General features: G+C 25.4%; 3 protein-coding genes across 3 annotated transcripts; 1 reads left to right on the top strand and 2 right to left on the bottom strand.

Moving 5' to 3' along the window:
• Window positions 1–402: 402 nt before the first annotated feature.
• PCHAS_0503400 (conserved Plasmodium protein, unknown function) lies at window positions 403–4,605 on the bottom strand (the record flags this gene model as incomplete). Its single annotated transcript, XM_016800097.1, has 1 exon — window positions 403–4,605. One exon carries the CDS (start codon window positions 4,603–4,605, stop codon window positions 403–405), a length of 4,203 nt encoding a protein of 1,400 aa, XP_016655145.1.
• Window positions 4,606–6,254: 1,649 nt separating this feature from the next.
• On the top strand, window positions 6,255–6,968 carry PCHAS_0503500 (conserved Plasmodium protein, unknown function; the record flags this gene model as incomplete). Its single annotated transcript, XM_741025.2, has 1 exon — window positions 6,255–6,968. One exon carries the CDS (start codon window positions 6,255–6,257, stop codon window positions 6,966–6,968), a length of 714 nt encoding a protein of 237 aa, XP_746118.2.
• A 428-nt stretch (window positions 6,969–7,396) lies between these two features.
• PCHAS_0503600 (zinc finger protein, putative) lies at window positions 7,397–11,843 on the bottom strand (the record flags this gene model as incomplete). Its single annotated transcript, XM_016800098.2, has 4 exons — window positions 7,397–11,208; window positions 11,342–11,434; window positions 11,564–11,706; window positions 11,830–11,843. 4 exons carry the CDS (start codon window positions 11,841–11,843, stop codon window positions 7,397–7,399), a joined length of 4,062 nt encoding a protein of 1,353 aa, XP_016655146.2.
• Between the last annotated feature and the right edge of the window lie 2,577 nt (window positions 11,844–14,420).

Genomic DNA, 14,420 nt, shown 5'->3' on the forward strand with positions numbered 1-14,420 from the left:
ATGGTTATAAAAACATTTTATCATTACCTCGTCGAGGATTTTAAATTAGCCAAATTGGAGTTTTAGTTCAATTATTCTTTTTAACACTCGTGTGTAAGTACACACACTGGTAACATTAAATTGGCGCATTTTCAATATGCCCCAATCAAACAAAACAACATTAACATGTCATAAAACAGCATCAACATGCCATAAAAAAACATTAACATGCCATAAAACAACCTTAACATGTCATAAAACAACCTTAACATGTCATAAAACAACCTTAACATGTCATAAAACAACATTAACATGTCAGAAAAAATAAGCGCATTAGCATGCCGGAAAAAGTAAAAACATTAACGTGCAGGCAAAAATATATTATGTCACAATTTTAAGCGAAAGGAATTCACTTTTTCTTACTCATTTGCACCTCAATTTTTCATACCTATTTACAAGTGCAGACGTTCTTAAAAATGTATTTTTTTTTAAGGCAATCCCTGATTTTTTTGTTAAATAAACTTTAGAAGGTTTATCCAAAATTTTCTCTTCATAAATTATTTCGGGTGATGAAAATTTATAAATTTCATTTTCTCTTTTTATTATATTGTTATTAATAATGTTATTGGGAATTTTAATATTTGTTCGATTATTAATTATACTCCCATTGTTACCACTAAAATAAGGTTGTACATTACCACCTTTCGATGTTGTTTCCTCCTTATTAAAATTGTTAATATTTTTTTTACTGTTCATATAGCCATTAGTATAGCTAGCACAATCATATTTATAGCTACCATTTAAATGGTCTTTTTTTATACTATTTGTTAAATAATTTTTTTCTCTCTTTTCTTGTGTGTAACAATATTTGGTACCACTTCTTTTCATCAGTCCCTTTAAATTTACACTCTGTTCAATGTGTGCATTGATTGGATATTTTTTGTATTGGAATTTTTTTACAATGGATAAAACAGTTTGATCCATATTGTTGTTATTCCCCCTTATATTAGCACTCATATTTTGTACATAATTTTTAAATAAATTATTATCTTCACAAAATAATTTAGCTAGCTTAAAATATTCAATATTATATTTTAAGGAATATTTTTCATATTTATTATTTTTTTTTTTTTCGTTGTCTTCTTTTTTTTTATCCTTTAAATATGCCCTCATAAGTAAACCTTTATCTTCTTTACTTATTGGTTCTTCTGAATTTGGATATGCATCATTGTTATTAACATTTTTTAAATGACAATAAAAAGATTCGTTAAAATATACAACATCAATTTTATTACTATTTATATCGGTACCTAAACTATCACTAGAAATTATTCTGTCTTCACTATTACTGCTACAATTACTAATATTATTTTTTTTATAATTATCTAACCATTTAATAGGAACTCCTTCAGAATATATACTACTACTTTTTTTTTCATTCCAAAAACTATCTCCTTGATTTTTGTTACAATATATATCACGCTTATTTAAATTTGGACAATTCCTACTAATAGTATTTCCGTCTTTTCCCCTTTCATTTATTACCTTATTTTTTAAACCCTTTATAGTATCATCACTTAAGTGTGCACTAAAGGAAACATTCCTCGATTTAAAGGAACAATCTTGTACATCATCAAATTTTTTTTCTACATCATTTAATATTTTTGGTTCTTTTTTTATCAAATCCCTTTTCATAGCTTCAATTTTCATCTTTAAAATTTTTTTTAAAACAGCGCTTTTTATGCTCGTATGGCTAGTTCTTGTTTTTTTCTCAAGCACAATACTGTTATTGCCATTGCCATTTCTATTGTCATTATTTATGTCCACATTTTTCGTCTTACATGATTGTTCGACTTTTTCTTCTGAACAAACATTATCTTTATCTACATCAAACAGATTAAAACTTTTTTTATTTTCCAAATTTGTGTCCTTTTCATTTTTGTCTAGACCATCCCAAAAATGATCACTTGTATTATCTTCATTACAATATGAACTATCATAATTTTTATGATTTTTTTTATCAAAATAATTCTGTTCTTGTTTTAAAACATCTTTACATTCATTAATATGTTGAGATAAATTTTTTATATCTTTTAATTTATTACTAACTATGCTGGTAGCTTGTTTAAATTCTTTTCTTTTATCTGACAATTCTTTAAGTAATTTTCTTGGAGTTAATTTATTATTATCATTATAAAACCATGGGCTTATATTCTCGTAATTTTTCTCCCTATTTGAATATTTATATGTACATATATTCATACTATTACTTCCTTTGTCTGTATCTTCAAGCATACATACGTCTCTACTATAATTTGGTTCGTCGTCATTTTCTATATCACTTACTTTGGGGTACTTAAATGGAAACCTTATTTTTTTATAGTCAGGATATGAATGGGAATATTTATCGTTCATACTTACATTTTTTTTATTTGAAAATATTTCTGAATTATGAATATTTATGTTACAACTTTTGGATAGATCCTCTTCTTTTCCATACATGATCAATGGATCCGTTTTAGTGGAAATATCCATTACATTTTTATGACTAAAATTAGTATTAGAATCATTTTTTGTATAATTTTTATCGCTTCGATTTTTTATATTATTATCCAGTATGCTATCTTCTGACCCTCTTCTCCATTTCTCTTGATTCACAGGTTCTATAATTTCATGCATCTCTTTGTTCATATTATATTTATCTTGATTATTCTCATCCTCTTCAATATAGTAGTACTTTTTTGTTTTATCAAATTCTTTGTGAGGACAGCTAGCCAATAATTTAAAGTTTTTGTTATAAATTTGGGAACCTATATATTCAGAAGAAGTTAAATTAGAGGATTCAAGTTCATTTTTTTTTGCCATAAACAATAAATTATTACTGATTTTGTCATTATATTTATGGGCCCTAAACATTGATCCTTTGTCATTGTCATTGTCATATTTATTTTTATTACACTTTAGGCAATCATATTTATTACTGCATGATTCGTCTATATCCTTGTGAGAACGACCACTGGATAAGTATCTCCTACTTTGTCTCTTATAAAAACATCTGTTACATACTTCACAAGGATATGTCAAACCATTATAATCATTTAATGTGTCCCGTCCATAACAATTTGTTTTATACAATTTCTGAAAGCTTTCATAACTACTGTTATTACTGTTACTGCTGTTAGCAGTTCGCGCAGTTCTTACACTGTGCCCACGTTGTCCACTCCTCAGTCTCAATTTAGAATCAGCTTGTAAATTTCTTAACCTTTTTGGAGCAGCATAAATGTCATCATTATTCTGTGACATTTTATTACCATACAGTTTGCTTATTTTGACTGCTTGCTTTTTCCTTTTATCTAGCATACTATATTTTTTATAACCATTATGAATATAAACATTTTTTTGGGTTGTAAACAATTCTATACTCCTTGATCCTAAAGATCTTTCTTCATCTAAAAAGCTTCCCATATTTGAACTTCCACAATTTGAAACATGGTCAGCATTACAATCAGAGCAACATAAAGATTCACTAACATCAGATGAGGTTTTTGAAAAAACCTTCTGAGAATTTATAGACATACTTTTCATAGATGTACAATTTGAAAAAATCGAAGAACATTTTTCATTTGATATTCTCTTAGATTCTTTTCTTTTTTTTTCAAAACTTTTAATTTTATTTTTCATTTTTTTTTCAATTTCCATTAATTTTATAAAATCACTTCCATATGTTCTTTTATTAATCATATACCTATTCATATTTTCTAAATTTTCAAATTCTATTTTATGATTCACTGTACTAAGTTCATTCATACTGTCTAAGCAATTATCATATAAATTAAAATTCGATGCCTCGCCCTTCTCCACTTCTTTAAGTTTGTCTGCACAATCTCCCGACTCGCTATTTTCAGAGCCCGCATGTTCAGACCCCACATTTTCAGACCCCACATTTTCAGAACCCACATTTTCAGAACCCACATTTTTGCTGTCATTCTTAGCGTCAACATTATCTTTCGCTTTTTTATTGTTGCTTTTCTCACCGTTTATTACATATAAATTATTAATTTTACAATTGACAAAGTTACGAAATAAATCGTTTAAATGATCTTGGGTTTCTTTAGATACGTATCGAAAATTTTCTCCATCTTCACATCCATACAAATTAATGTCTTTATTTTCTTTTTCATTATTTAAGATATAATCACCAATTATATTTTCACTTTTATTATTTATACTTACTTCATCTTTTGTTTCTTCCTTTTTTGAATCTAATTCATATCCTCCTATAGATCCTTTTCTCTTTATATTAAAATTGCCACCATTTGAAATGGATTTATTTTGAAACTTTTTTATGTTTACTAACTTGTTTATTATAGTTTTCCCTTTCATAGGATCACCATTTTTAATTATTTGTTTTCTTTGTTTTATTTGACTCGATATTATTTCATTGTGTAATTGTTTTTTCTTTTTATTTAAGTTTGTATCATCATTAATGTTTATATTTTTAGTATTGTTCCCACGTTTTGTTTCATTCCATTTGTTTATATTTCCATTTCTCGTTTTTAATAATCGAACTCTATGTTTTTCTAAAGATTCCTCTAACCTAAATTTGATTCGTTCTAAGCTTACCATTGCTATGCTTATACTTCAACTCAAATATTGAACAGGTCAATATTTAACAATATATTAATTATAAATTATCGTCACGCTTGTTTACTTTTTCGTTGTCTCTCCACACTTGGCTTGATATGAAAAATATATAACAACTAAAAGGTATATGACAATTAAATAATATAAAATAATTTTAAAAATGCATAATTAATTAATGTCTGCCCATTTATTTACTATATGTCTTGCGTAATTCAAAAAAAATTATTACTCTCACGAAACACAGACATACACATGCACACTGATCGTAAATAGGGAACAGACAATGAACAGGTTGAAAATGACAACGCGAATAGGAGGATGGAACTGTTCCTAAACTTTTGTCACGATATTTCAACTATTACACTAAGATACGTGTAACTTTATAAACAAAATCTACAAAATCTATCATGAATAATATATATACATACAGAAGGTATGCTCATTATATATTCGATACAAACATAAATATAACAATTTAAAAAAAAATTATATAGTTTCATATATTTACAAAAAAATAAAAGTAAATAAAAAGTAACTACAAACAAATACGGACAAAATAATGTCACTTTCGATGGTGTGTTAAAAACAAAATAGGTAGACAATATATTTTATTTTTAATTATGAAAAATAATATAAATAAAAATATACATAATAATTTATGCAAACATTGTGTAGAGTTAAATAGTAATCCGTTTATTTCATGTCCCCACACTTCGTTTTCGTTTTTCTTTCGTTTTGTATTTTCGCATTATTTTCGCATTATTTTCACATTTTTCACGTTTAATTAATTCCTATTTATTCGCTAAAACGCTATTTTGTTTATTTTTTTATTTTTTTATTTTTTTTATTTTTGTTTTTTTTATACTTTTCTTCTTCCCCTTTGAGGGCAACAAACAAAAACAATTTTCCTACACATGATAGGGCATATACTTATGTATGTCTATACATAGAATGGTGAAGTATAAAACAAATTACATTCTTTCTTTTTTTAATCTACATGTTTATGCACATAACAAGTAAGGAATATGTTATTCTAAAAATAATTTATAATTTTTATTTACAATTTTACATAAATATGTATATCCAAATTATGTGTAATATTATATTTTCTTTTGATTTCATAACTATTTATAAACAATTTTTATATATCTATATTTTATGGTTTTCCTAAATGACTGTCTTTTCATTTGTGTCTATTTTACCTTTTTATAAAATCTATTTTATATTTATTTTTGTTTGCACCTATTTGCATTTACATACATTATCATCTATTTTATCTCTTTCTCATAAATCAACCTAAAACTACAGAACCAAAGAAAAAATAACCAACTCTAACTCGTATCAACTTCTCAACGATTCCAAACAATTCTGACAAATTCAACTTATAAACTTTGTTTCAGTAAATTTAAAAAATAAAATTTTGTTTTTACTTCCTAACCATTTCATCAATTCTTTATGAACACGTGGTCACATTTGTAGTCGAGCTAAGCCTCCTTAGTTTTATCGAACCGTAATAAAGGCATACTTAAAATTGCGAATTGTCAAGCCGTAGGTATATATATAGATATAGATAGATATACACTTCAATATCTTACCACTGTAGTGATATCTATTTTTTAGAGGACCACCAAATGAAATATTACCTGAGCTTGATCAAGAGCAGATTGTGGCCCCAAAGAAAAAAACGACCTAGCCATACAATCGTATCTACTAATAATAAAATTAAAAAAATAAATAAAACAAGAAATGAGAGAAATGGAAGTGGAGTTCCTAGTGATAGTTTACTTACACAAGAAAACGGAAAGAAAAATTTAAAAAGAATGCAATTGGCAAATAAAATTAACCTAAACCATTTTATTAATATAAAATTTGAAATGAATAATATAAAATATAATGAAATCAGAAGATATTATTTAAACAATTCAAATAATTTTATAAATTCAGATGGATTGAAATGTAATATAGTATCTGCTATCAATTGTCATGATAATATTTTATTTTATTTATTTGTCTTTTCTTTTACAAATATAAAGAATAATTTCTTAGAGCTTATACAAATTCATATTAAAAATTCTAAAACAAATGAAACAGTATCAAAAGACGTTCCATTTGTTATCGTAAGTCTCAATGATTCGAAAAATATCGACCACCCCCCTTTTCAACACACTTCAAATAATCATAAACTTTTTAGTAACGTTAAAATTGCAATAAAAATACAAGAGAATATTAAAATAAGTAAATATGCAAATGAAAATACATCTATTCAAGATGTCTCTATGGATAGCATATTTTATGTTATAGAGTACAGAATGTGGAACACCTATTACGAGCTGAATCAAAATTAGCAAGCCATTTCGTCTGTTTTATAACTCCAAACTTAATAAGAAACGTGTGAATACATACAACTATATGCTGCTTACGTTCCTAACTTATGATGCGCAAATCGCATCCAAAGTTTTTACAAACATGTTCCAACCTAAATAGTAGACAATGCCATAACTTACACCCTTAAACGTCTTTATATAATTTTTTTTTCATTTTAAAGTTTTTGTTTCTAATAAAAGGGGAATACACATGCTATTATAAAACTAATAAATATTGTTTATCTACAAACCCAAGTGATGTTTACACATACTAAAACGTATCTAATGCTTCGTGCACTTTAGAAAATAAAAAAACATAATAAAACATAATAAAATGTAATAAAATATGGATATATAAAGAGAAAGCACAAGTTTGAGCCTTCTTCCGTTCGAAATTGTATTCCCATTTTCTACTCGGCATTCTTTGCAAAATTAAAAACCATGTCTCCACAAAAATTCATGGAATATTCTTCATCATTCAAAGGAAAGTCTTTGTTTTCAAAAAAAAAATTATTGTTAAAATTTGGATCTTTATTATTGTTTATTTCATTTATGTTCCCATTATTTTCATAAAAATCATTTTCTATGCCATAATTAAAAAAATTTGGTTGCCCCCAGAAATCACCACCCTTATTAATATTGTACTGATTAGTATTTCCTAAATAATTTGCATCAATCATTAAATTTTCAACCTCATTCCCATTTTGTAAAAACATATTATATTCCTGATTCATGTGCCCATAAAGCATTTCATCATTTGTGCTTGCATTTCCCTTAAAGCTAATACTATTTTCTTGTCTATTTGTTTTATTTTTATAATTATGTTGGGTGTAAGGGGAGGCATACTTATTATTGCCGGCTATATTGTTATTACCAATTATATTGTTATTATGAGTGCTAACGTTTTCCATTTCCTTTTTTTCATAAGCCCATGGCGAATCAAAATATCTTTGTACTTCGAAAAAAGGATTCGTTGAAAATATTTCATTTTCATACATTCCCTCTTCATAATTGTAAAAATCAGGACATCCATTATCTTTTTCATAAGCATTTGAAATGGTTGGAGAACTATTTTTTGCTTCTACATTATTTAACTGGTTTATATTTTTCTTTTTATTATCTAGGCATATGCTTTTTCTTGAATTTAAAAGCTCATTATTTATTTCATTAAAGTTTGACAATATTCCTTTTATAATACTTCCGTTTATTTTTTCATTTTTGTTATTTACAATTTCACATTTTTGATCCCATTGATTGGGTTCTTCATTTTGAATTAGCAAACAACTTTTTTTTCTTCCTTCAGTTTTAGATGCAGAATTATTATCACGATGGGTTCTTGTAAGGATAGATATAGGAACACCATTATGCTTATTATCATAAAAACGTTTACTATCTTTTGTCATTACACCGTTACGTATTTCATTCGGTTTATTTTCAAATTTCTCATCCCCTCTACAACAGTCAAATTCGGAAACATAATTTGGATCCTCCATCCCATTTTTTTTGATACCTTTATTAAATGGTAAGTAACCAAAATGATCTATTTTACTATTCGTTACTAACTTTTTAATATCATTCAAATTGTATATATCATTTTCAATTTCGTTGTTTATTTTTTCCACAGAATAATTGTCATACATATCTTCCCTCTTAAAATATGAATATCCATTTTCAGCAATTTCAATGGTATCATCATTTTTTTTTTTTTTTTTTTTTTCTTTTCGATCATCTGAAAATTTACGTATCATATAGTCCCAGTTATTTTCACTTCCTTCATTTTCTATATCATTTCCTTTTCCCATACTTCCTAACCTTTTATCAGAATTTCTCAGCTTGTTTGGTGATTCTATAGGATTGATCATACCTCTTAATAGGTTCGTAGCATCTCTCGAATTTTCTTTATTTCTATTATTATTTAAATTATTAAATGTTTTCATCTTATTTTTATCATATGGAATCATATGTGGGTTCATTGATGTTTCTACTGATTTAGAGACAGATGCATTATTTTTTGTTTTAGGAATTTTATTCATCGATATTTCAAACCCATCATAACAATTCATATCTTCATTTTCATTTTCTATTTTTTTCCCTTCCCATTTTGATCTATATTTTTTAAAACACATGTCATCTTTAACATATTCTTTTCCACTATTCTCAAGATTCATATTGCTAACCATTTTATCTACTCCAAAATGATGTCTACTACTTCTATTTTCTTTATCTTCATCTCTATAAATAAAATTGTTTTTAATTTTATTCCCTTCCATATTAGTTCTTCTCATTATTGTCTTATCTAATCCAACTACTTTAATATTATCTAAATATTCAGTTTTATTTTCTCCAAACTTATAAATCATACTCTCTTTAAAACATTCATTGTTTGCACCTCTTGTTTCTACCCTATCCATTTTTCCTGTTTTCAAATTTGACACGCTTCCAATGTTTCCTACCTCCTTCTCTTCCTCTTTATCTGATGCAACAAAATTTCCAAACGTTGCAAACTTCAAACTTGAGCTAATGTTATTTCCTGAAACATCAAACGTGGTACTTTCCAATTCTGCAGATTTTATTTCTTCATCCTTTTCACATTCAAAACGATTTCCAACAAAATTCGATGTTGAAACTCCTGATATATTTTGCATAATCTTGCTCGAATATTTATTATTATTTAAAAATTCATTATCATTTATATTTTCACCACAAAAGGATCCATTTATCTTGTAATCAATTTCACTTTTATTATTTTCTTTTATTTTATTTGGTTCGTCTCTCTCTTTATGAACATCTTGATCATTCGCATTTTTTAGATGCAACTCGAACCCATTCCCTATACTCATAGAACCCACTGTATCTACGCAATGTGTACTATTCCCCTCATTATTACTCCCCAAATTAAATTCACACATTTCTCTAAATCCTGAATAAAATAAATCATTATTTTTTACATCCTTTTTTTCATAATAATTTATATTTGTTTGATCCGGCAAATTATTTCTTTTATTTTTTAAGTCTAAGTATACATTGTTTTCATACTTCTCATCAATGTTGCTACTAGATATATATCCATCAAGATCGTAAATAACATTTTCTCGACTAGTTAATAAATAATCATTTGTATACGATTTGTTTAACTTATAATTATATCCTTTATCTTTTTTTTTATTTTCAATTTGAAAGTAAGATATCTCATCCATAGTTAAATTACTTTTTTCTTTGCCATATAAATTGTTATTTACTTTATTATCATTTTTCATTTCATCAAACTGAATAGGACTTGTTTCTATAGACACATCTGGGAAACGATTATAACATAAATTAACGTAGTTCAAATTATTTTTTTTAATATAATTATTTCCATCCATCAAATTATTCATAGGTTCATAATTTTCTATTATATTATTATTTATCCTATTTGGTGTATGACTATATTTAAATTCGACATTATCATTTATTATATCCTCTTCTCCATAATTATATGGTGTTTTTTTTTGAAAATTTATAGATTGTCTTAAAACAGAAATATTATTTACTAAATCTGAATCCGTTTCATTATTCACAAAATTCATATTCTCATTTTGTCTTCCATCATTTTGCCTTCCATCATTTTGCCTTCCATCATTTTGTCTTCCATCATTTTGTCTTCCACCATTTTGACCATTACTGCTACTACTCTCACAACTGTTCTGTAACACACAATTTAGATTTTCTACAAACGATCCATTCTTTGCATTATCATTCATATTTATTATTGATAATTTTGTATTTTTTATTATTCCATTTTGATTGTTAATATCATTTTTTTTCTCATTGATATAAATAGTTGATCCTAAATTGTTTGGTCTTGCTTTTACTAAATTCGTTCTATTTATGTTCTGCACATTTTTAGTCACAAAATTATTAATAGCAAGATTGTTTGACAAAACTGATGAGTTCGAACTGTTTTCCATTAGCATTACATCTAATAATTCATTTCTCTTATTAATCATATTATATTCTATTTCAAAATTTGAATTATTATTTCTCACAGTTTGATATCCTTTCATATTGCTCAACATTAATCGTTTCCCCTTACTTATGTTACCCAAAGAGTTATCACAATTTGACACACTATTCATATCACTAATCATATTGTCTTCACAGTCGTAAAATTGAACCAGCTTTGTGTTTATGTCGTTTATCGAATGCGCGAACCTGCACTGGTTCCCCTTTATGCACCGCCCTGAAATGGGAAGAAAAAAAAGGTCAGAAAAAAATGTCAGAAAAAATGTCAGAAAAATATACAATAACAAAACGAGCAAAATTGCCAAAATTGGCGAACTAGCGGAATGAAGAGACGGGTGGGTAGACTGTACCTTCTCGGTGGAGCTGGCAGATCGCCGGCTTGCCCACTTCCCTCAGCTCGTTCACAGAATGGGCATATATGCAACTATGATCAGTGCATTTTCCTATCAAATTGAAAAAAAAAAAAAAATATATAGTATCAAAGTGAAAAAAAAAAATATATAATATCAAAATGAATATTATGCATACATTTCACATGCATATGACATAAATTCGGACAACTTTAAGCATACCTAAAATGTAACTCTTGCATAATTTTGTTTTTCTCATGTCTGGCTTTATTCTCAATTCATTGATGTCATGCGCAAAGGTACAGTTTTCTCCTCTATCGCATTTGTTTATTAGTGCGTACTTGCACATTTGGATCTTGTATATCCTGAAAAGGAATTTATAAAAGTTAAAGAAAGATGTGTAAAATATTTAATGGATCCCATTTTAAATGCATGCACAAAATTTAAAGAAGATACAAATGGCTATGTAATTGTTTATATTTTCATACTTGAATCGATGCATTTTGTTTTCTGAAAGTTTTATGTAAGTAGAATGGAAGTTGCCCAAAAAGAACAACAAACAAATAACAAATAAAACAAAATAATAAAACGTAAAGACAATTATAATATTATGTACATATAACTATTCCACTCTATTATTTAGAAAATTGTTAATATATTAAAAGGTGGAAAAAATAAACATAATTATGTAAAAAAATAAGCATAATTATGTAAAAAATAAAAATTATTGTGCATTATCCTTGTTCATATTTTTTTAAAAATACAACAAAACAAACGATTATAATAATACAAAAATAGTATAAAAAAAAAATTGTCTATCTTATGAAGGACAAAATAAAAGCAAATGAAAATCAAAGTGTTATAAAAAAAACAAAAAAATTATATTATGTAAAAACATATAATATAATAATAAATGTAGCTTATGATGTATTAATAAGGTTACACAAATATAGATCTACAAGACAATTACAATATAAATATAATAAAAAAAATTGGTTATACAAACTCAAAGAACATATAATTTAAACATATGAAAATAGATTATTCTATATTATAAATGATTATATATTATTTTATTAAGCATACATACACACATATATATATAAAAAATCGTAAGGCCAAAAAAATTTTTATTTTTTGGATTTATATATATATACATTCTTTATGCCTAATTATTTTAGCACTTAGCATTTGTGTTTTCTCTTTACACTTTTTTTTTGTTGTTGTCATTTTTTTGTATTATTTATCATTTATTATTTAATGTATATTGTAAAAATATATAATTATTGTATATGCATACCTATGTGCATATAGCATACAAATATTTTATTTATTTACGATCAGTTTTATTTTTACTATACATATACCAAAAGGCCATGTCAATAAATCAAGCAAATTATGTAATGCAAAATGCACAATATAATATTTAATAAACTATTTTATATTATTTCCTTTGTTCTCATATGCTTGAGCTATTACATTTGGGAAATATTTTCTGCATACTCATAATATATATATAACAACTATGTGTAGGTAAGAACATACAAGAAAATATAAAAATAAATAAAATATATTGAAAAGGAATTGCATATAAAAATAAACAATTTCGAATTAAAAGGAATTAATATTATTCATATAAAAAATCAAAAAGGCTTATGAAAAAAAAAAAAAAACAATGATAAAATATAAGCTCATACATAAACATATATGTAGACATGGATATACAAAAAAATACAAATTTATTAAACATAAATTGTATCAATTATTATATGATACCATAACTAAATATACACAAAGGTACAAAAAACGAAATCAAATAAAATATATAATAATAGAAAAATATGAAAAATTAATTATTACATTAATTTATAATAAGCATATAAGACAACTCAAATATACATAACATATATGTACTGTGTAAAAAAAATATGAAAATAGCTAACTAGCTAAACAATATCGTATATAGAAATTAATTTTTAACAAACTATATAAACACAAGTATGAAAAACAAATGAGTATAAGGGATAATGGAAAATAAAATCGAGTCATAAACTGGACACATAAAGGCTTAGTCTACCGAAAAAAATATATAACAGAAAAAAAAATTTTATTTTTAATATTTTCTATTTTATTAATTTTCAACCAATGGACTTCCTCAGATTCTATGTGTAAATATATGCACACAGATATATTAATAAATAAGAAATGAAAATATAAAGTATTATTTTATTCTTAATTAAACAATGCAATGTAAAACAAATCTATATTTTTTTGAGTTCTAGTGTGTGAATCGATGCATCAATATGGCATTCTACATATAAATATTATGTACAAAGTAAAAGGAAGACATATATTTATTTCGCTTACTAGCTAACATATTATTTACACACTCACTCTGTCTATATTATATATTCTCATACAACATCCTTCAAATATTTCATATATAAATATGCATAGGTATAGAAAAAATTACATATAAATATATGCATATAATAAAAATGCAAAAATCATTATAAAAATACACACATATGTTTAACAAATTAAAAATAAATATCATGGATCTGATTTAAAGAAAAAATCATTCTTGTTCATATATTTAACACATAAAACCATACAAATATAGAGATCTATGTGTAAATTCAAATCTCTACTGTTCTATATGCATATGCATATACATTTTTTTAGTTATTTTTTTTCTTGCTACATTAAATAAAATATATAGCTGCATAAAAATATATGAAATTTTTTTTTTTTATACACCTTATTAGTGATACACAATATATGTTGTAAATGAAAAATAAGAATTAAAAAGTATAAGCAGAATCATAATATCTTCATAAATATATGTATTTTTTTCCTTTTTTTATATATAATACATAAAACATGTTTTTGTTTAATTATAACCAATTTAACAAATAGCCATATTATTTTTTTTTAAAATAAAAAATGTACATAAATTTATGAACAGTTAATAATTATATATATACTTATTCTTATAGAGAATATATGCATACACCAATTACATGGGTTTATATATTATTATTTGGCGCTATAAAAATATATATAATAAAATAAATCC

This window comes from Plasmodium chabaudi, assembly GCF_900002335.3.
Source record: "Plasmodium chabaudi chabaudi strain AS genome assembly, chromosome: 5".
Taxonomy (NCBI): Eukaryota; Apicomplexa; class Aconoidasida; order Haemosporida; family Plasmodiidae; genus Plasmodium; species Plasmodium chabaudi.